This window comes from Musa acuminata, chromosome BXJ1-8 (assembly GCF_036884655.1).
Source record: "Musa acuminata AAA Group cultivar baxijiao chromosome BXJ1-8, Cavendish_Baxijiao_AAA, whole genome shotgun sequence".
NCBI classification, from domain to species: Eukaryota; Viridiplantae; Streptophyta; class Magnoliopsida; order Zingiberales; family Musaceae; genus Musa; species Musa acuminata.
The window spans coordinates 42,954,960-42,976,269 of NC_088334.1; the positions used below are offsets into that span (position 1 = coordinate 42,954,960).

General features: G+C 36.5%; 1 protein-coding gene across 6 annotated transcripts; it reads right to left on the reverse strand.

Annotated features, from left to right (window-relative positions):
• Positions 1-1,064: 1,064 nt before the first annotated feature.
• LOC103995430 (DNA repair protein RAD51 homolog 2) lies at positions 1,065-16,952 on the reverse strand. 6 transcript variants are annotated; one of them, XM_018830599.2, is made up of 18 exons: positions 14,274-14,621; positions 12,044-12,075; positions 11,842-11,964; positions 11,558-11,664; positions 6,952-7,081; positions 6,713-6,826; positions 6,485-6,628; positions 5,523-5,626; positions 5,378-5,441; positions 5,033-5,088; positions 4,375-4,455; positions 3,442-3,507; positions 3,202-3,293; positions 2,993-3,109; positions 2,568-2,711; positions 2,389-2,472; positions 2,216-2,298; positions 1,065-1,275 (listed from the first exon to the last, which is right to left on the reverse strand). In XM_018830599.2, exons 4-16 carry the CDS (start codon positions 11,602-11,604, stop codon positions 2,420-2,422), a joined length of 1,212 nt encoding a protein of 403 aa, XP_018686144.2. In that variant the 5' UTR covers positions 11,605-11,664; positions 11,842-11,964; positions 12,044-12,075; positions 14,274-14,621; the 3' UTR covers positions 1,065-1,275; positions 2,216-2,298; positions 2,389-2,419. The 6 variants fall into 6 exon arrangements, with proteins under 6 accessions (XP_018686144.2, XP_018686141.2, XP_018686142.2 ...); XM_018830596.2 differs by having other exon boundaries at positions 2,389-2,477; XM_018830597.2 differs by having other exon boundaries at positions 6,701-6,826.
• Positions 16,953-21,310: the final 4,358 nt, after the last annotated feature.

Consider the following 21,310-nt stretch of genomic DNA (forward strand, 5'->3'; position numbering starts at 1 on the left):
TAGATGATATCTATTGCAAGCATACTCATGTGCACATTGTTCGAGAAACCCTAGATGCTATTGGATAACAATTAAAATCGTGTATTACTACTGCACGGTGATGTTGCAATTGAAAAGATTCTATCAACCTGAGACGAAGAAAACACTCTTTTATCTGTTTTCTTCTGTATATATATCTACGTAGTGTTACAGTTTTCTTGGAGGAAACTCTAACAAATGCTTCATAATAGCAAAGCAATATATGCTGTGAAACCACACACGAAAACAAAAATCCCAGCCACCCATTCTTCTGCTTAATTGGCACTACAAATTCTACACATTTCTACTTGATCAGAACTCTAACTCATTCCCGTGTCTTGTGAAAAAAAAAAAAAAAGCCTTTAAGGCCAATCAAATCCCATACAAGTTATAAAATAAAAAACTCTATATAAATTGCCAGCCAATCAACTTGTTCATGGTCTGCTAGCTCCCAATATCTGTTCTGTTCTCCCCACCCATAATAAAGCTTATGATTCACTAATTTCACCTTAAGAACCTTAGATAAATTAATTTTAATAAAAAAGTTAAAAGCTCGAGGTTTGTCTGTTATTTGATCTCTCTTCAGCAGCCCATGCAAACTGACATCTACAAACTCAGGTGAAACAACATTGTAGGATTTCCTTTTACTGGTCAAAAGAATCCTTGTCGGCAGCCCTGCCCCATAACCACAAGGCTCTGCCAATGTGTCAGGCATCACTATAGAGACATACCAGATCCCTACTCTATTGCCTACAAGAAAACTAAAACAATAGGAGAGATGAAAGGTTCCTATCTGTGCAAGATTAGTACTCTATGTACTACTCTATGTTATTATTTAAGCTGCCAAGGCCCAGCATGACAGCTCAAAGACGAGGACACTCCCAAGTGTTACCCTCCACGGTGGTTAATCTGATCCTGACTGATCCAATCCTCCATGTGGAACTTCTTGCTATCCTCTCAACTTGTCCATCCACACCATTAAACAAACCAACACACCCATCGTTACAATATTGAAAATGGTTAATCTAAGAGGTGAGAAGGTAACCTGGAGGGGCAGCAAGAATTTATGAAGCGAAATGCATAGTGTTTGATCAATTTCACATTTGAAACACGAATGATAAGTCAACAGTAAATCGAGGAAGATTGAAGCTGGCGAAGTTTCAATCCTCGAAAACTGTCAAGCCTTCAGCTGAAAAAGTAGCAGTTGACTGATTGGTGCCATTGAGCAAAGCAAGGCCATGCCGATTTTAAGATCATCTGCACAAAAAGTAAATTGTTTAACAAAAAAACTCACACATATTATATTGTTCTTTTACTTTAATAAGCAGTAAGGGAAGTACCTAGAGAATAGTTTAAATATTGTAACTAGATGCAATAAGTTAATCAGAAAGTTGCACTGGGTTCCCCAAGAAATTCCCAAGTTTGTTGATGACTCAGCATGTAAGAGAAGCACAGTTATCAAAAATCTTTTTTAAGATGGATGGAAAAATTGCTACCTTGCCCTCCTCTCACACTGGGAACTTATTTGTGATGAAAGCTCAACATAAAAAGTACATGGGTTTCAAATGACCATGTGTTGCTATAAACTTCAGTCTGAAATCACTAATGACTGATTTCACCACATATGCCATGGTCAAGACATTTATGCAGATATTGCCTAATAACCAGCAGTCTGTCCAAGATCAGACCCAATAAAAGTTGACATAGAACGCTATAAGACACAGGATTTGGTTCTCCACAGCCCATGCAGCCATTTCTTGATATCTTAGTCTGAACCACTATTCAGCTAGCATTAAGATGTTTCATTTCCAAACCACGTCAGTGTAATGCATTAATGATATGGGACATTGCTACTTATAGGGATAGAGAAACACAGAATTTCCCATTATATATATACAGAATCAGCACATGTAATGGATCTTAACTTGGGTAGTCAACAATTTAACCATGGAACTTCCAAGACTTTACAAACAATATTACTTTCCTAAATTTGACTATATTACAAAACACTGTAAATCTGTACGACACTATAATATGATCTCATCGCTGAATTATACGACCAAAGTACACCAAGCAAACTTTTTAATTGAAGATAATTTTATTCAAGATCTTTGAAAAACAAGAATAATGTATGATGAAGCACATAAGTCTCATGCAGATATTAATTATTGTCATGTCTGACAGGCTGACAGCCTACCTCCTGATTCCGGTCTACTATCGGGCAGTGTAGTCTATAGCAAACTGAACTGAGTGAAATCACCTGGTCGACGTCCCGGTTGGCTGTCAGAGTGATACCGATGATGTTTCAAATCTTGCTCTAGAGATTTTTAATTGTGGTGAAAATGGCAACAGAAAGGTATGATACATTACCGGTATTATCTAACCAAGAAACTGTTGGAGACTAGCATTGAATACGAGAGTATGACTTGGTCCCCTGATCAAGAATGTTGTGTCCTGATCTTTGCATAAAGACAAAATCATAACAATAAATAAGGTAAGAAGCCTTAAGTAGTTGAAATAAGATGACAAATTCATTTTGAAATGTGAACCTTGACAATGAATGGTGCATATCTCTGCGCCCATAACTTCAAGGCCATCATGACTTAACAATGAAATCCCTGATGACTCGACAACAAATGGAAATGCTACTGCTGGAGATGTGGGAGACTTTGACACCTTAATAAACCTCTGACCTGTAATCAAGTTATTTTGTTAAAATGTTTCTAAATCTGATGCTTGTTAAAAATCATGCTTTCACATTGTAGTCACAGCTTTTGTAGGTGACAATTTCCAACATAAACACATTCACAAGAGTACAGAAAATACAACTGAAACATGATTAAAGACATTAATAAAAGGTATTGTTGAAGGTAATTTTCATAGTGTCTTTCTTTCTCAAAATACAACACCAAGCGAGAAGTTTATGTAAGCATGTTTTTTCACTCTAATCAAAGAGGTGCAGGCATCTACTAACCTGAATTAGCCTCAAATATAAGACGAATAGTCACAGCATGAGCCCACTGAATCCCCAAAGCAGCAGTTAAATGAGATTCGAGTCTTTCAGAGGTTTTGCCGGTATCATTCTTTTGAGCTGTACAATATTCAACATACAGGTTTAATTGTTCAAGTTAGTCTGCCACGACCAACCAAAAAACCACTTCACATGAATATATGTATCCACACCTTGGAAAGAATAATGAAAAACTTCATCATTACTCTGACTACGCACTTGGTTTGTCACCACAATAGGAATCTGTGAAAACTCAGCAAGGGACCTATAGATTTCACAGCAGCTATTTTAAGCGAAACTTCTAAATAGGTAAAAGCCCTAAACTGTATAGCTCCAGAATTAGAAGTTAAATAGTTCCATTCTCCATCTTCATTAAGTGAAACAACTTGATAATAGCAGAAAAAAAATCTTACTTAAGAAATGATAGAGGCCAGCGCCATGAGTGTTGCTTCTGAACAGTTGTACTTCTTTCATTCTCCCTAGAACCAAATCATGTAAAGGCTTGAGTATATGACTGTGAAACTTGTGAGTAAAAATTATTATGATATAATCATGCATGTAAATGCAGCTCATTTCTGCAAAAACAAATGCAATTCCCTTTTACATAATCTAGGAGTCCAAATAAGGACATTAAAATGTCATTCAGACATCTCTGTCCATCATCAAAAGGCCAACCAACCTTCATCAAAAGAAGAGAATATGTCAACTGTATTTGACAAGTTAGGCATCCCAATAGAAATTTTTTCTTCACAATAATTATTAAGAGCACATGCATGTATATGAAGAATGTAATGAGATCATAATGATTATTCTAACTTATGTTTGATCCACTGATAGGTTTCCCAAAAAGTGACTTGGACATGTGAGTTTTGTATAGTTCAAAGTAAAATTTTGGCCTTAAGAATAAGGAAAATATTACACTTGAATTTTTGCGTTATGAATATCTTGCCAACATTATAAGCTCTTTATATAGTGGGCTTTAAACCATAAAAGAGTTGGCTATATGATCATCTCATGCTTTTGTAAAGGACATAAAAGCACTGCTGCGAGATTTTGAAGCAAGAAAAACATGTTTGCCTCCATTGTGTAAACCAAAACTTGAGCTGCTTGAAGGGTTCAGAAAAAGGACAACACAATTCATAACCTAATATGACCAGATTCTCAATGTAAAACAACTTTAACTGCAATGCTTAAAATACAAAGTTAAGTGTCATTGTAGATTAAAAAAAAATCCAATTACACATACATTCAACTGACAACAATTAAGGGAACATTTATCATACTATCCACACAGATCTGATAACCATAATCACAAGTATAAAGAGCTGAAAAGGAATGGAGAGCACCCCAGAAGAATTGCAGCCATGCTGTCAACAATGAGCAACTTCACATCATGCTGGAGAATCATCAGCTTTATCTGTTGCAAGCTGCAATGAAAATTTTAGATAAAGATATCATCTTCTGAATGTCAAGAGTACTGAAGTGAAGAACATAAAAGTTGCACTATATACGTAAAACATATATTTTTTTTAATAATTAGTATAAAATAACTAATGAAATTTGGGGCAATTTCCCCAGAAAATACCCCATTTTTCAGTTTTTCCCAAAGGCACCCCCATTTTGTTTTTCCCAAACTGCCCCTCTACTTCCCCGCCACTGCCTCTGCCGCCCATCCTTCCCCTTTCCCCTCCCTTCTTCCTCTTCCTCCTCCTCCCTCCTTTCCCGCCACCTCCTCCCTCCCCTCTCCACTAGAGGCGATGGGAGCAAGGGGCAAAGGCAGCAGACGTAACGGGCAACAGGAGGTAAAGGTGATGCTGATGGAGGCGACGAGGAAGTAGAGGGCAATTTTGGTATTTTTTAATTAGAGGATACTATTTGGGAAAAACCAAAATGGGGGGTGTCTTTTGAGAAAAATTAAAAACTGGGGCCTTTTCTGGGGAAATCGCCCATGAAGTTTCCTCTGTTATTTAAAAAAGAGCAAGACTGAAGTTATCATGCTGATACCTTTCAGTGAATTCAGATAGCGATGAAGGTCGTAGAACTACAATCCTACCAGCCATCTGAAGAACACAAACATGGAAAAATTTTAAGCCCCTCAAACAACACCTCTTAAATCACCACCAGAGTTACATGCACTAGGTGGCATCAACTTGGCAAATGGATATTGCCAAAACAGAAGTGACAGCGAGTACACACAACATTTGCAATGAGTAGTTCAGTTTAGCTCAGTTTCATCATATCATGGCTTGTTATTCCCTAATAATTTTGCAAAAAACAAATAGGAAGGAACGTCAAGTATCATTCCAAGACAAAGACCACTCAATAACAAGAACTATGCTTCTAGTAAACCTCTTGAGCCATTCCTTCTGACTGAAATATGTGAGGAAAACTACTCTTGCCAATCTCTATCAACCTGTCATTCGATGTTCACATCAGATGAGAAAAAAAAAGCTCCTGATGCAAATAGATGATAATGCTTAGATATCTGAAGTACCTGCTAGAAATAAATTTAGATTCAGTATCCATATATATTATGCGGCCATTTAGTCCTCCATAGCAAGTAGGCAAGGCCGCTAACAGTGCCAACTTTAGACAAAACTGCATTGAGAATAACAGGAAAGTTATCGATTCAATACAAGAACAGAATTTGTGCACTTACTCTTGCATGATAATTCCAAAATATAGCAATAAGGGTTACTGCAAATTTGACCCTACTTTTAATGGCAAAGATCAATCTTCTGCTTTAAGCTCCCTAGAATAGCCACAAAAGCCAATTATACGTTATAGCTATACAGAGGTTTTAAGCCTGATGTACGAATAAATATGAATGGAGAACTTCCTGGTCCTGCTTAATGAGTACACCCTTGTTAAAAAGAAGATTTGTACCTACTTATTGTAGAAACAGAAGTATAGATATTTGTAAGGGTATTAGTATCTAATTTTGCTTTTTGTCTTGTAGCAGTGATACAAAGGTCATTTTCCAGATCTGCCATCATGTACCCACTGGCAGCATCTTTCTTTGCAAGTTCACACTCAGATGCTCTACATCGGAAAGCTCATTAAATTGTCCATTTCATCATTTATATTCTCTCAATGCATTTTTCAAAAAGAACCCAAAGGTAACAAATCAAATAAATTATTGGCATATACAAATTGTAATAGTCAGCCTATGCTAGGCACTAAAAATATCAAGAGTAATCAATATCACTCATATAGAATACTTTTAGACATACACAACCATGTATTAACACCAAAATCATCACAATCAAACTAGAAGACAATATATCCAGCTTTTCCTTTCAAATAGTCAGAAAAGCACAGAACCAAGACAACCCAGAGCAAAAGGTTGGCCTTAGAATGCGCATTGAAGTTTATTGAGCACTATTATGCAAATGTCATAGTTCATTGTCAGACTAACACGACAAACATAAATAAGAACAGAAACCGATGCCCTACCTGGGTTTTGCCGATTCCTGATGGACCAACCAACTCCGTGAGAGCGCCAAACGGAATTCCTCCGCACAATGCGTCATCGAGGCCACGAAGGCAGGTGGGGAGGTGGCATGCGGATCGCGCACGATCCTCCAAGAGCGATAGCGCCTGCGGAACCACCGGATCTACATCAAATGCTAGCAACAGAGAAAATATTTAATCGCATCGAAGAGGTTGAACCCCGTGAAGCACCGTTCGGCAGGGAGGGCAGGCGATCTCGCTGATGCGCGCGACGGCCGACCTGACCTGGTCGAGATCCAAGCCCAGAAGGGCCACGAGATCGAACTCCGGCAACGAGAGAGCATCCTGAGGAAGAGGAAGAAGGCCGCAGTAGCAGCGTGAGAAACCCTAAATGTCCACGGGGAAAGAAAGCGGATAAAGGAGGAGGGATTGGCGGTGAAGGAAGAGAGAAAGGCGGAGGTATTTATAGCCTTGGCGGTTAAGACGTTGCGGGCGGCGAAGACGTTAGCGATGGAGGCGGGGAGGCCCATTTCGCTGATGAGCTTGTTCGACATCGCTGCCGCCGTCGCCGCAGCTGGCTGTCTCTTCGTCTTTACGTCGCTGGAAACAGTGGCGCCTTTAATGGTGTTCTTACACATTAATCCGTCTCCAGTTTCAAAATAACATATTTATCCTTATAAATTAAAATATAACAAATAATAAGATTATGTGCTCATATTACTTTCATAGAAGTCCATGGAAAATATAGGACGCATTTTTTTCGAAAAACCTCAAACTTTCACTTTTTCCCGTAAAGTGTCCGTATTTTTTTAAAAGATAATATTATTCTTGAAAATCGCTTGATTTCATGTAAAATTAAATCAGATAAAAAATTAATTTAATTTGAATCAATATTTTTATCATATATTGTATATCTCTATTCCACATTTAACTTTTATATTCGACCATTATCACAGTATACTATATGGCCTTCAAGCATCATCGATTTTATATGGGCAAAGATTAAGATAGGATCTGATGAGTATATTGTTATAATTTCAACTTAAACATTTTGATAAGTGATTTAGACAAAACCAACGTTGTGTCAGTTAACCAATCATACTCGGATTGTAACATAAAGGTTGTAGGATTTGAGCATTTCTTATTTCTAAGGTTCCAAAACTACAACAACAATCAAACATTGCTTGAGATAGAGATTCGAGGATTCTTTAAAGTATGTTTTCATTTTTGTAAAAATATTTACTAAGAAAATTAAATTTTGATTTATTGTGTAGATAGGGTTCTAGGGTTGCATTGATGTTTATCTTATCATATGTTGATTCAATTTTTATTTTTTCACAAACCTATACTATGTTTCTTGATGATTATACGATATTATATTCTCATCATATCCAATATTATTTGCTTCTCATAAAAAATATTATATTATTATAAGTTTTCTTATAAGTGTCAACTCTATAATAATCTTAGAATACGAATTATCATTCCTACATGAGAATATAAAAATTTTAAAATAATAATCCTATAGCATGAGAATATAAAAAAATTAAAATAATAAAACATCAACACAGACAACTTTTTTTCTTCGAATCTACTATAAATATCTTAGAGAATTAGTGCTTTCGAAAAAGTCATCGATTTTGGAAAACTTTCGTTCGATAAAAAATCGTATCGGAAATGTGCTTAACTTGGAGCAAGTGAACTAATTCACTAAACAATTAACTTAGAGAATAATAGCAATGAAAAGCAGAATGTAAATGCAAACCGAGTTTATAGTGGTTCAATCGTCGTGACCTATGTTCATTCCCGAGTAATAACACTTTTTCAAAACTTTTACAATTCAAATCTCAAGACTTTTGTTCAGCTCTGTGAGCAAGAAATATTGGGGTATTTATAGGCCTGAGATGACTTCAAAAATGAAGCCAAAAAGTGTCTCATCTCATATTTCGGAGGTAGCGATACCACAATTTGTCAGACTGACAACTGGCGATACCACTACTTGTCAGTTTGACACTGGGCGGTACAACTGCCCAATCTGACATTGATACTAGGCGATACCACTGCCTAGTCTGACGGTACCACTGCTTGACAAGGCCTCAGAGACTGAGCTCTAGTAATACTATCGCTAGTTTAGGCGATACCACTCCCCAAACAGCCTAGGAGGTCAAGCCTCAAGAGGTGCCATCGCCAATCCTGACGACGCCATCACCTAAGCCAACAAGGGTCACTGAATGGGCCTTCCACTTGGCCCAAAATAGCCCCAACTCAAGCCCAATTGACTCCTAATTGAGTTAGTAGGATTACACCCAAACCCAACTCAAATTAAGACCTAACTTCGATAATAAGGACTTAAACAATTATAAGACAATAATTCTAAGTTGTTCGGCTTGTCATTTGTTCATTCGAACTCCCGGCGAACTTCCGACGAACTTCTAGTGCATCACAGAACGTCCGATTCTTCCGGCTCAATGCCTATTTTTGAACTCCAGCCCGATTCTTTTTGCCTTAATCATTTTACCTTTTGTGATCGAAGTTAGTCTTGCATCATTTTTCTCAAACAACACATTACATCGTAAACTCATCGATTGATTTCCTCGTTAAAATCCAGGATTCAACACAACCTTAATACTAGTAATTTAAATCATAAGCTAATAGATAAGCTAGAAACATCCTACCAATTTATACTTTCCAATGCATTTTTTATGAGCATTGAATAACGGGAGCATATTTTCTTTATCTCAATTTTAGATATTAATATGAAACTTTCTTTATGATGTTTTTCTCAACTTTTGCATGTATTCATTAAGTTTGTACATAGCTCAAAATAATTTTGTAGCATCTTTCTCGCACATCCCTTTTAAGAGTTTTAGATAGATAAATTATGCAATAATCATGATATACTACTGAGATTTTATAATTGAAAGAATTCATAATTTTCAATTACTGATAATAGTCAAATTTTCATATCATATAATAATTTTTTCTTAATTGATGCAAGAACTACTCTTATAAATATCTACAATCCATCTCCGTCACAACAAATGCAATTGGAAATAATCTAATTAGCCATCATCAAAGTTCCAAGATATTTACCTAATAGATGTGCCATTACATATATTATTTAAAACTTCTAAGATAAGCTCCAAAAGCATAAAATATTCTTTAAAAATAATTTTTTGATGAAATTATTATTTGGTTGAGTCTTATAATCATACGATTTTAACACCCTTAAAGATAAAATTATGATCCTCCAAAATCACCACAAACTCATTAAATGCAATCTCATGTGTAAATCTTTTTTTGAATATCAACAATAATCATCTTCGGAGTATAATCAACATTTGTCATAATTTAATTTTTGATTTGATCTATAATGAAAGAATTATTGTATTTCTTACTATCCCTATTCAATCTTGGCAAATTCCAATAATACTCTTATTGAAATTTGGTGATTCAAAAACTATTAATTCAACCATGAGTTATTCTCATCCATTGACAATCGAAAACCTTACATTTTGCTTTTATCTTCTAACTTCTAGTTACAATATGTTTGAAATTTAGCCCTATCTCTAAACACATGTACAAAGACATTATTTGAGTTACAAAATTTTATATATATATATATATATATATAAACAGATCAATATATGAATAATTATCATCAGGTATCGGTATGTTAACAATATTATCATATATATCCTCACTTAAGATAGCTCACTAACCAACAACATCTAATCATAAATATTAAGGTTTAAGTCACTTTCAATTTTTTCTTATAATCTTTATTCAGATAATTTATTTTCAAACTCATAAAGTCTATAAAGAAAATCACAAAACATGAGCTATGCAGCAAATAATTTTTACTTGTCTATCTATCAATATCATTAAAAATTAAAAATACTTCACGGGAGTAAGATCCTCCATACACTGATATCATTAGAATTAAAAAATTATTTTTTAAAATCAATGAACGAATGTAACAGTAAAATAAGTTATAACATTGGTTTCTATGAAAGTACAAACATGAAACATATGTTTTTCTTAAGAAGAAAAGAAAAAAACAAAGAACAAGAAGATAAATAAGAAGAACAACAGCAATCTAGGTATGAAAGAAAGGAGAAGACAACAAAAAAAAGAAAAAGGACATGAACAAGAAGAAAAGTGAGAAAAGAGAAGTTTTTTACATTTTTTATCGAAATCAACACTCATCGTACGATAGTATTACCGTACATTTTACCAACCACTTTACAGGTCTCATTCAGATTAGTCAACAAAAAAATCATTGGTTTTGACGAAAATATAATAACCTAATTGTCCAAGGATAAATGGGAAAAATAGCTCACCAAGAGGTGTTGTTTAGGTATTTTTCAAAGTAAAAGTGCTCTCCCAAAGAAAATCCATATTAGGGGATTTTTTCGAATATTTACCCAAAAATTAATCACTTAAAATTATGATAAAAAAGATAAATTACAATTAACAAAGCTTTAGAACTTACATACATGGCATATAACCATAGTTGATTGTCAGCATAATAATGTTAAAACTAATTTATACTAATACTCTCTTGAAAACATATCAGAAGTATTAATAAATTGTGTAGGATCAAATAATTGGTGAAAATAATACAAAATTAGGCAATTAGAAGGGTAAATATGCAATTTCCAATACTAAAATGATGTGTGTGTGTGTGTGTGTGTGTGTGTGTAAAAATGCAAAAATATATAAATAAAAACACCTAAAATAAAATCATAAGGGTTATTAAAAGACATTACTATCAATTATAGTTCTAACTATAAACTCAATATAAGATTTATGAGAAAATATATCAAGATTTTATTTGATGATTCACTGAAAGATGTGTTGGCAATATGTGATACCATTTAAGTACCTATATGAACCAAAATGTAGTCAAAAGTTGTCATTGTTTTTGGAAACAGAGCTTGTAGTGTTAGCACTCGATAGTAGTTTGCAGTCCACAATATTAAAGCTAGTAGTACTCAAGCTTTACTGAACATCCATTTCCAACTGGGAGAGTCAACTTTAGGAGATTAAAATGCATAAGAGAAGGTCATTTACCTCGGTTCCAAGCTTCCTGCCTCCTCAAGAACTTTGCTTAGGATCATGGTAAGCAGAGTTGCATGGACATGGTCATCAAATTAGGGTTTGGAAATGTACCTGCATATCTGGTTCAGAAACCCACAGAAAGCAAAACAATGAATCCATTTTATAAGAGATTACACTGCTAAAAACACTAAGCAAGATAGATTCGTTAGCCATTAGGCTTGTCATCACAAAATCTTATTATGACATAAATTGCTAGTCAAACCAATCAAACCACTAATGAAACTCTTGTAACCTACCTACAGAGAGACAGTGCCAATTCAAAATTCAATGATTCTGATCTCCAGAGGCTAGGCTACCGACCATATCGCGCAGCTCCAGCGTCAACTGACAACATGCGCAAGCCAGCCCTTCTCAATAACCTACTCAGACAACAGACAAAAAATAATAATAGAAATGAGTCAGTCAATTACTCCAACTTGCCAGGTATAAAATGCTTACTCCTTGATGGCACCAACTAAGTAGAGGGGATCCTGCCAGAATGACTATGGTCAGTAAGTTAATAACGGTTGATGAAAATTTGATGGAAGAGTCTTAAATGTATAAAGAACTCTAGATACTAAATATTTTGTAGGATGCAATGCATGAGAAAATCATGTTGGTGCAATGTGACAACATTCCACTATCAACCTATGTTTTTTGAGGAAAAAGAATAATCAAATGACACTTATGGTTTATTGAACTAAGCCTCAGCTAGCAACAGGATCTACAGCATGAGCATAATCATATTAACCAAGGCTCCTGCTTCATCACATTCATCTTCATAGTAAAGGAGAGGGGAGCAGATATCATGTGTGCTATAAATAAAATATAGTTTGAAGTAGAAAAAACACAAATAAATAGGTACTATTGACCGTTCAAAGTTTCTGTAAGAAGATACATGACTTTAAATGAGACAGCAGGGAACGGAATACAAAACCACAAATACTTATTTTTTGCAGATTCATGCAATGACAATGGAACAAACAAGAACCATAAACAGCAGAAAAAGAAATAGAATATCCAATTAATCAAGCATGTGCATGTCACAACCCGACTTGATGAGATAATTGATCTATCAAATTCGTTTAGTCTAAATCACTAGTCAAAATACTTAAGCTAAGATTAATAATAATACCCTCACAAGACCCTTATAAGTCTATCTTAGTCTTGATCACTTTCGATGTGAGACTGATCGAGATATTACAAACTCCTTCACTCAAGGGCTTAACAACCTCGTTAAGACCCAACATTACCCAGATTAAACCATAGCATAATGCATATAAAGCATAGCCTAGTGGTGAGATAACTGACCTATCAACTTCGTTTGATCTAAACTACTGATCAAAATACTTAGACTTTAATTGATAATAGTATATCCATCAGACTCTTATAAATCTATCTTAATCTTGTCCATTTACAATGTGGAACTAATCGGGGTGTTATAGTACAAGCACTGGTTTGTTTCATGGTGAGGAAAAAATTGTTGTATGTTCACAAGAAATGCTAGGTTGAGTTGAACTGCGATAACCAAATATGTGATTGTAGTCACCAAGGTTCGCAATACCGTATCGTACCGGTGTTTCGACCTGGGCTCGGTACCGGTACGGTACGGTGTACCGAGTGGTACACCCAGGTGTATCGAGCGGTATACTCAGGTGCACCCAAGCACTGTAGCACTGTACTGCTACTATAACAGTGCACTGCAACATTAACTATAACGTTGCACTGCTACAGTGCAGTGCTACAGTGTACTATAGTCTGTACTGCTACAGTGCTACAGTATAGCAATGGTTCACGTACCGTTAACCTATCGGACTGGTACGTGCCGCCCGTATCGGACGGTACGATTCGGTATGGCAGACTCTGGTCATCACACTCCAAGTTAAAATTAATATATGAAGTATATTTCAGCTATTGAAGCCATATTTAAGAGGAGATTTACATGGTTTAGCTTTTCCCTGGAAATAAATTACATGAATGAATATGACTAAATAAGACATGCCATGCAACACTTCTACAGTTCTACCTGATTTCCAGTTTGTAGTCGTTCAAACTTGTTGTCAACAAACATCCCCAAAAAAGCTCCTAAGAAGTATATATTTCCTAAAGTATATATTTCAGTTGTCTCTATTGAAACATCCGACTGGTTATTGCATTGTTGCACAGTTTTCAGGTTCAAGTCCACTGTGTTAAAATTAACAAATAACACAATTTAACTTGACAAATGAGAATGAGAAGAACAAAAACTTTCTATATCAGAATTTCCATCAACATTGATGCACAAATTAACTAAGCATCTTGCAAAACTGTTAGATAAGTGTTCCGACTTTAGACATCAAGTCGATTGCTGTTGACTACACAAACAGCTGAAAATGTCATTTTAAAACTCAGCAAGGGCAGGTTTTCATCATGAAATTTCAGGGCACAAATGTATAGCTCTGGAGTATATAACATCCAAAAATAAAGTCAAACTGCAGTTGAAATTAACAAATATAAAGCAAAAAGATAGATAAACTTGCTGACCAAACCAACAGCTCATTCAGATATCCATTAGGATCAGTATGCATGTTATCTTACATATCACCCACATCTTGTTAAACAATTAAACTAAACAGATAACAATTAGATGCACATTTAATTCATACAGCAACTAAGATAGTTACTTGAATGAAGTAGAGACAGCAAAAACCTTATAGCTATTGCTATATCCAAAATCTAAAGCATCTTCATTGCTGTCATGTGCTATTTGGATCTTGATACTATCTCCGACTACCTAAACCTATAGCTACCGCTTGCTGCCCAAAGATGTTATGTTTCCCTTCAGTATTGGAAAACAATTTCTCCATCAGCATCCCTTTTAAAGAGACAATGTCTTCTTTCTCCTAATAAGGTCCATGTCTACCCAAATCTATACTGCTGACCGCTGGGCAATGGTCATATGTCGTAAACAGAAATACAATCATAGGCATCCTCTTCTAAATTATCTTGGGGACTTTCAGCCTCCAATTCATGTACAGTGCTAACACTAGCAGAACCAATCTACAGATATTGTTCAGCCTTTGGCATAGAGACTGATGAAAAGAATAATTTTGGTTGCTCTTTGCGCTTCTTCCTCTTCTTCTTCTTCGGTCTCTTTGCCCGCGATCGTCCAGTTCTTTTTCGACCCTCAGATCCATGTTCTTCATCAAAGTTGTTGCAAATAATAATATCGGACCAATATGAGTCTTGAATGTAGTCAGGTGTAGCCAAATCCGAAGAGACTTTCTTAATTCTTGACAACCTTCTCCTACTCTGTTTACCACCAATGACATCTGGCAATCTCTTATTCTCGGAAGAACTAGAAACCAGCCAATCAATGAATTTAGTGAAGAACCTGACAGTTGTATCCAGGAAACTATATGTTTCAAGAGGATTCCTTGCAGCTAAGCACAGATGTGAGAGCATTTCACAAGGGGAGGAGTCCGTTAAGTCACCTTCTTTTACTTTTGGGCTCCTCACTTGCACATTAGGATAATCAGGAACAGCACTTCTATGTTTCCAGTCGGCTAGACTCTTTTTTATCATAGTGGGTGATTGAAGTCTCTCTCCTCTGACCCATCCATTGCGTCCTCGAACCTTGAGCTGTTTAGTTTGATTTGAAGACTGTGTTGTCAGATCCCTAAGAGAGTTGAGCTTTTTCATCTTACCCTTTCCTGAGACAGCAGGACAAGAATTATCAACCTTTTGTCTCCTACCTGATGAGCCCAAAGACTCTCTTGTTCCAGACCCACTTCTAAAACCATCTGCATTACAAGTAAAGCTTTTCACACCCATTAGCTCAGACAAGCTCCTCTTTTTCCTACGGTCCTCCAAAACAAATTTCTTCCTAGATTTTCCCCAACTGTCCCATGGCTTCTGCTTCCAAGAACCAGAATCTGGTGAATCTAAAGCGGACAAATCAACATTGTCCTCACCATGATTTCTTGCCATAGCTGGTGAACTCACATCATCATTCTCTAGCCCTTGACCCAGGACAAATACACAAGGTTCCAGATGCCCATTTGATCGCCGAAACGCTTTCAGATGAGCTTTTGCTATAACCAGATCCAAGCGATCAGCTCCACTACATGGGGACATAGCTAAAATCTGCACATAGTCAATTAATTTCTTGGGTTCAAAAGAGTTCATGATCCAAGATTTGTCAACAGAAGAACCATATGTCCCTTCCCGAACCCCAGCATTCTGAAACTTTCTGTCCTTAAGCATAGCATAAGCTTCGTCACTTAAACAACCGCATGTCATTCCCAGCTCTATAATCCTAGAAACCTCTCCTAGTGCATCATTTACCGCAGTACCAAATGCATCTGGGCTACCCTTCTTCTCCAAATGTGTGAAGCATGTCTGGAAGGGCTTCAAGTGGGACTTATCGCACCAAGCAAAAGTTTTCTCGCCAAAGTAGACTACCAGAAAGCGGCCCTCCTTCTGAGCATTCAACGCCGTTGCCGATGCATCCGCCTCATCAAATATCTGCCCGGGCCACCAAGGGTGGCTCCTCACCTTACCCCACACCAAGTCCGAGACCGTGAATCCATCCTTCTTCTCATCTTGAAAGGGATGCAAATACCTAGCATGTAGACCATCCTCTATGGTAGCACGCCGCGGCCGCCCTCTCTTCCTCCTTTGGGGTGGTTCTTGTTCCTGTACATGTACATTGTGGTCTCCGACACCACCTACATCCGCATCGGACTCCGCACCACACTCAGCAGTAAGAACGTGACCTTTATCCGCCACCTTTTCATCGAGCAGCTCGACCTCTGCATCCTCTGCTCCGACTTCCATGACAACCTTCGCCTCGCCCACATCGGTCATATCGACATTCTCTTCCGTTAACATCTCTCGTGCTCCCACCTTTGCAGCAACTTCCGCATCAACGTCAACTGCACGACCCGAGCCTCCAATTCCATTTCGCGCTCCTGTAACCTCGATCGCCAAGCTCTGCGCCGCATCTTTGTCTGCTGCGCCTTCTCCATTTGTTGATTCCGCTTCCAGATCGATGGCCACCTCAAAGGCTGTCGCGACGGCTTCCGGCGTAGGCTTCTCGGGCTCGGTCGCAGCAACTGGGGCGGAGACAGCGGAGGAGGGATCAGGCATGCTTCCAGCGTCGTCCTCCGATGGATTTGGGGGCGTGCGAGGAGGAAACCCTAGAAATTTCTCACGCGGATCCCTACGAGGGATCGGTTCGAGCCAGCACGAGAAGGAAACCCCCAAAGATCAGTAGGGGAAGAAGAAAACCATTATTTCGGACACCGAAGCAAGCGGAGTCGGCGAGGAGGAATGAAACGAAGCTCTATGGAAGGGTGCCTCCCGAGGGAGAGGCGGAGGACGCGTACGAACAAATGGTGGTGAGATTACCGCTCAAGCTTTCGCTTTCAGAACCCCTTCGGATGCACCGAACAGTCCTCGTCAGAGTGACGACCGCGAGTGGAAGTGGGCCCTCAAAATGAACGCTCCAGATGAGAAAATAAGATTGTAAATAAACCGAAATTGTATAGGATCTCCGCCATCTGTGGATCCGTTTGCGGTCATCGGGAGGTGTTTCGAGGTGACGGTGTCTGTAACACACGTTCGAAACTTGTCTGCAACGCCCGCGGTGAGATTATGGTGAACGACAATAATAATGACAAAGTAAAATTAATTTTCATAAATTATCGTCCTCCTTTGATAATATATTTTTAAAAGTATTTTTATATATTATTTTAAATAAAAATAGAACTAACAATAGCGATGACGATTAATAATAATTATCAATATTATCATTTTAATAGCTAAAACGTAATATGCATAGTTACATCACTCAGAAGTTTTTCTTTTCATATAATTAAATATCTTTTTATTTGATACTATTGGATAAACAGCCTATCATATTCTCACATTGTTCGATCTGAATCATATTGAAATTAGAATAGAATCGACCTATCAATTCATCAATTCTAAACCAGACTATATGTGATTCATCAATTAGAATTGAAATTAAATCTCAAGAATAAGAACTCGAATTTGATATATACAGGCTATAAATAATAAATATAATTCTGAAGTTATTATCGTAGCTAATAATCGATAACATGAATATATATACATATACACACATATATAATTTTTTACTGATTTTTCACTCACATAGAAATATTTCAATAATAATCAAGTGTATAGATGTTAATCACAATACTCAAAGCCCTGATCACTATTTCTATATATATACAACACATTGCTAAGGGAATGTTTCCTTAAAGACTACAATACTTACATTAAACGACATAACTTGAGGTTGGAGATAATGTAAAAGCACTATTATTTCTGGCAGTGTTTCTTATTAGATATATATCTATCCACAGGCAACGTGACATCAGAATATTTTCTTGTGGTATGCTTTCAAGGATGATTGCTTCGTGGCTGTCAAAAACGGTAGTATGAGAACTTTGTGCACATTATTCCGTAAGGAAACGAAGAGGAAGGATACATACTTTGTTGTGCTTCTTATGTTGGGCTGACAGTCTCTAGTTAAGCTCATAGTGGGCTTGAATAGTTTATAGGTCATCTCCTCTTTTAACTTAACCTTAATTTATATTAGGGGAGTATGGGGTAGAAAAATAAGAGAAAGAATGAGAAAAAAGAAAAGGATAACATAAAGAGACTATTCTTAATCATCTAACATTGTTTTTATCTATTATGCACAATGACGTGATCCTTGTATCCCAATTATTCTCTTGTGATTGTTACTATGATTTTGGGTAGAGATTTGTATATTCATTATTCTTATGATAGATTATCTCTAGTTTGTCTCATGATTTTTGTCCTTCATATTGGAGAAATTTTTCACGTAAATTTTGGTATTCTATTTGATTGTGATTTCATTTAATTCTATTGTGTGTTATGGTCTGCTAGTATTTGTTCATATACAAAAGTTTATTTCTCTTTATGTCCCATCAATCGGTATCAAGCAGGGTTATGGTGATTTAATTTTTGTATTTGAACATGGAGACCAGTAGTATTTCTCACATGATTAATTTGAAAAATGCATACTTTAGACCGTGTTTATACAGGTGTATATGGCCCTTTGAGGATAAAAACTCTCGATGGATCTATTAATGTTCTTGGTATAAGTGGTGTACTTTATTTTGTTACTTTTATAGATGATTTTTTTATAAAAGTTTAGGCCTATGCTTTGAAAACTAAAGATCATATTATTAATATCTTCAAACAGTTTCATACTAGGGTTGAAAGAGAGATAGAAAGATAATTGAAATGCATAAGATCAGATAATGGTAGTGAGTATGCATGATTATTGCATGTCACATAGGATCCAACATGAGATGATAGTTCTCGGTATACCTCTGTATAATGCTATTGTAGAGAGGATGAATCGTACCATCATGAAAAAGATTAGATGCATACTTTCATAGACCAAGCTACCCAAAAGGTTTTGGGATGAGGCTTTGAGGACTACAATTGATGTGATCAACTTGTCACCATGTACAACCCTAGATGGTGATGTTGCAGGTATGGTCAGGGAAAGATGTTTTCTACAAGCATTTGAGAGTGTTTAGTTGTCGTGCATTTGCACATGTTCCAAACAATAAGAGGTCAAAGTTAGGATGGTAAGACTAAAGAATATATTTTTCTTGGCTACTCACATGATCAGTTTGATTACAGATTTTGGGATCTAGAAAAGTAGAAGGTATTTAGAAGCAAAGATATGGTCTTCTTTGAGGATCAAACCTTTGAGGATTTGAAGAAGAAGACACCGACCAAGACTTCTGCAGAAGGATTAGTAGATTATGACCCAGTTACTCCTCCAGTATATCAGGGTGATAGGGAGATATGCAGAAAGATGGTGTAGAGCCTGATGTTGATCTACTTGCAGAACATGTTGAGCAAGAAGAAGTTGGAGAGAAACTTCCCTTCCCATAGAACCTTAGTTAAGAATATCTTCTAGACAACATCAACTTTCTAGAAGATACTCTACATATGAGTATGTGATGCTTCCTGGTAACTCTCTGGTTCTGGTAACTCTCTGGTGAACCAGAGAGTTACCAGGAAGCAGTTGGAAGTGAGCAGAAAAAAGAAATGATTAGTTGACATTCAAGAAGAGATGAATGCTTTTCAGAAGAACCACACTTATGATTTTGTGCTACTAAATGAAATGAAGGTCTTGAAGAACAAGTGGGTTTTCAGGTTGAAGACTCAAGAATATTATTCTCAACCAAAGTACAAAACTAGATTGGTTGTAAAAGGCTTGGTCAAAAAGAAATGTATTGACTTTGAAGAGATTTTTTCTTATGTTGTTAAAATGTCTTATATTCGTGTTGTTCTTGGTATTGCTGCTAGTCAGGACTTGGAGGTTGAGCAGTTAGATGTGAAGACAGCTTTTTTTCGTGGTGATTTGGATGAGGAAATTTATATGGAGCAACTAGAAAACTTAAAAGTCAAAGGTAAAGAAAATTTTGTCTACAAGTTGAAGAAGAGCTTGTATGGGCTGAAATAAACTTCAAGATAGTGGTATAGAAAGTTTGATTTATTTATGATAGAAAATGGATACAAAACAACGACTTCAAATCATTATGTGTACATCAAAAGGTTTAGTGAGAATTTTATTATTCTCTTACTTTATGTTGATGATATACTTATTATTGGGAAAGATATATCTAAAATTGATAGGTTAAAGAAGGAACTGAGTGAGTCTTTTGAAATAAAAGACATGGGGCCAGCAAAGCAAGTACTAGGTATGCAGATTTCCCGTGATAGAAAAATCAAGATGATTTGTTGTCACAGGAGAAATATATCGAGAAGGTACTGGAAAGATTCAGTATGAGTAATACAAAACCAGTTGGTTCTCCTCTTGCAAGTCACTACAAGTTGTGCTCAGAACAGAGCCTGTCAAGTGATGAGGAGAAGGAGAAAATGCAAAAAGTTCCTTATGCTTCAGTAGTTAAAAGTTTAATGTATGTAATGGTATGTATGAGGCCGGACATAGCATATCTAGTGGGTGTTACTGGCAGATTTCTTACAAATCCAAGTAAAGAGCACTAGGTAGTAGTGAAGTGAATTTTTAGCTATCTTGGATGGAGCTCTAAGGTTTGTTTAAACTTTGGAGGTGGACCGCTTATGTTGACAAGTTACACAGATGCAGATCTGATAAGAGATATAAATACGATGAAGTCCACTTCAGGTTATGTACTTACTTTTGTAGGGGGTCGTGTCATAACAATCTAGATTATAAAGATGTATTGCTCTCTCCACCACAGAGGCAGAATATATTGTTACTACAAAGGTTTGCAAAGAAATGTTATTGATGAAAGAATTCTTACAAGAATTGATGTTGAAACAAGAAAAATATATTATGCATTATGATAGCTAGAGTGCCATCCATTTGTATAAGAATCCAATGTTTCATTCCAAGTTAAAGCATATAGATGTCAGATATAATTGGATTCGAAATGTGCTTGAAGAGAAGCAGTTACAATTTCAGAAAATTTATACAAATGACAATGGAGTAGACATACTGATAAAGACCTTACCAAAAGAAAGACAAGAGATATATCGATAGCTGATCGGTATAGCTTCATATTTAGGAGTCATGGAACAACCTCCCTTATGGGCTGAAGGGGGAGGGTGTTGGGCTGACAGCCCATAGCCTATATCCTCTCTTAACCTAACCCTAATTCATATTAGGGAGGTGTGGAGGCT

Coding starts and splice junctions, on each gene's coding strand:
- LOC103995430 (XM_065079852.1), bottom strand. CDS start 16,714: ATGCCTGATCCCTCCTCCGCTGTCTCCGCCCCAGTTGCTGCGACCGAG.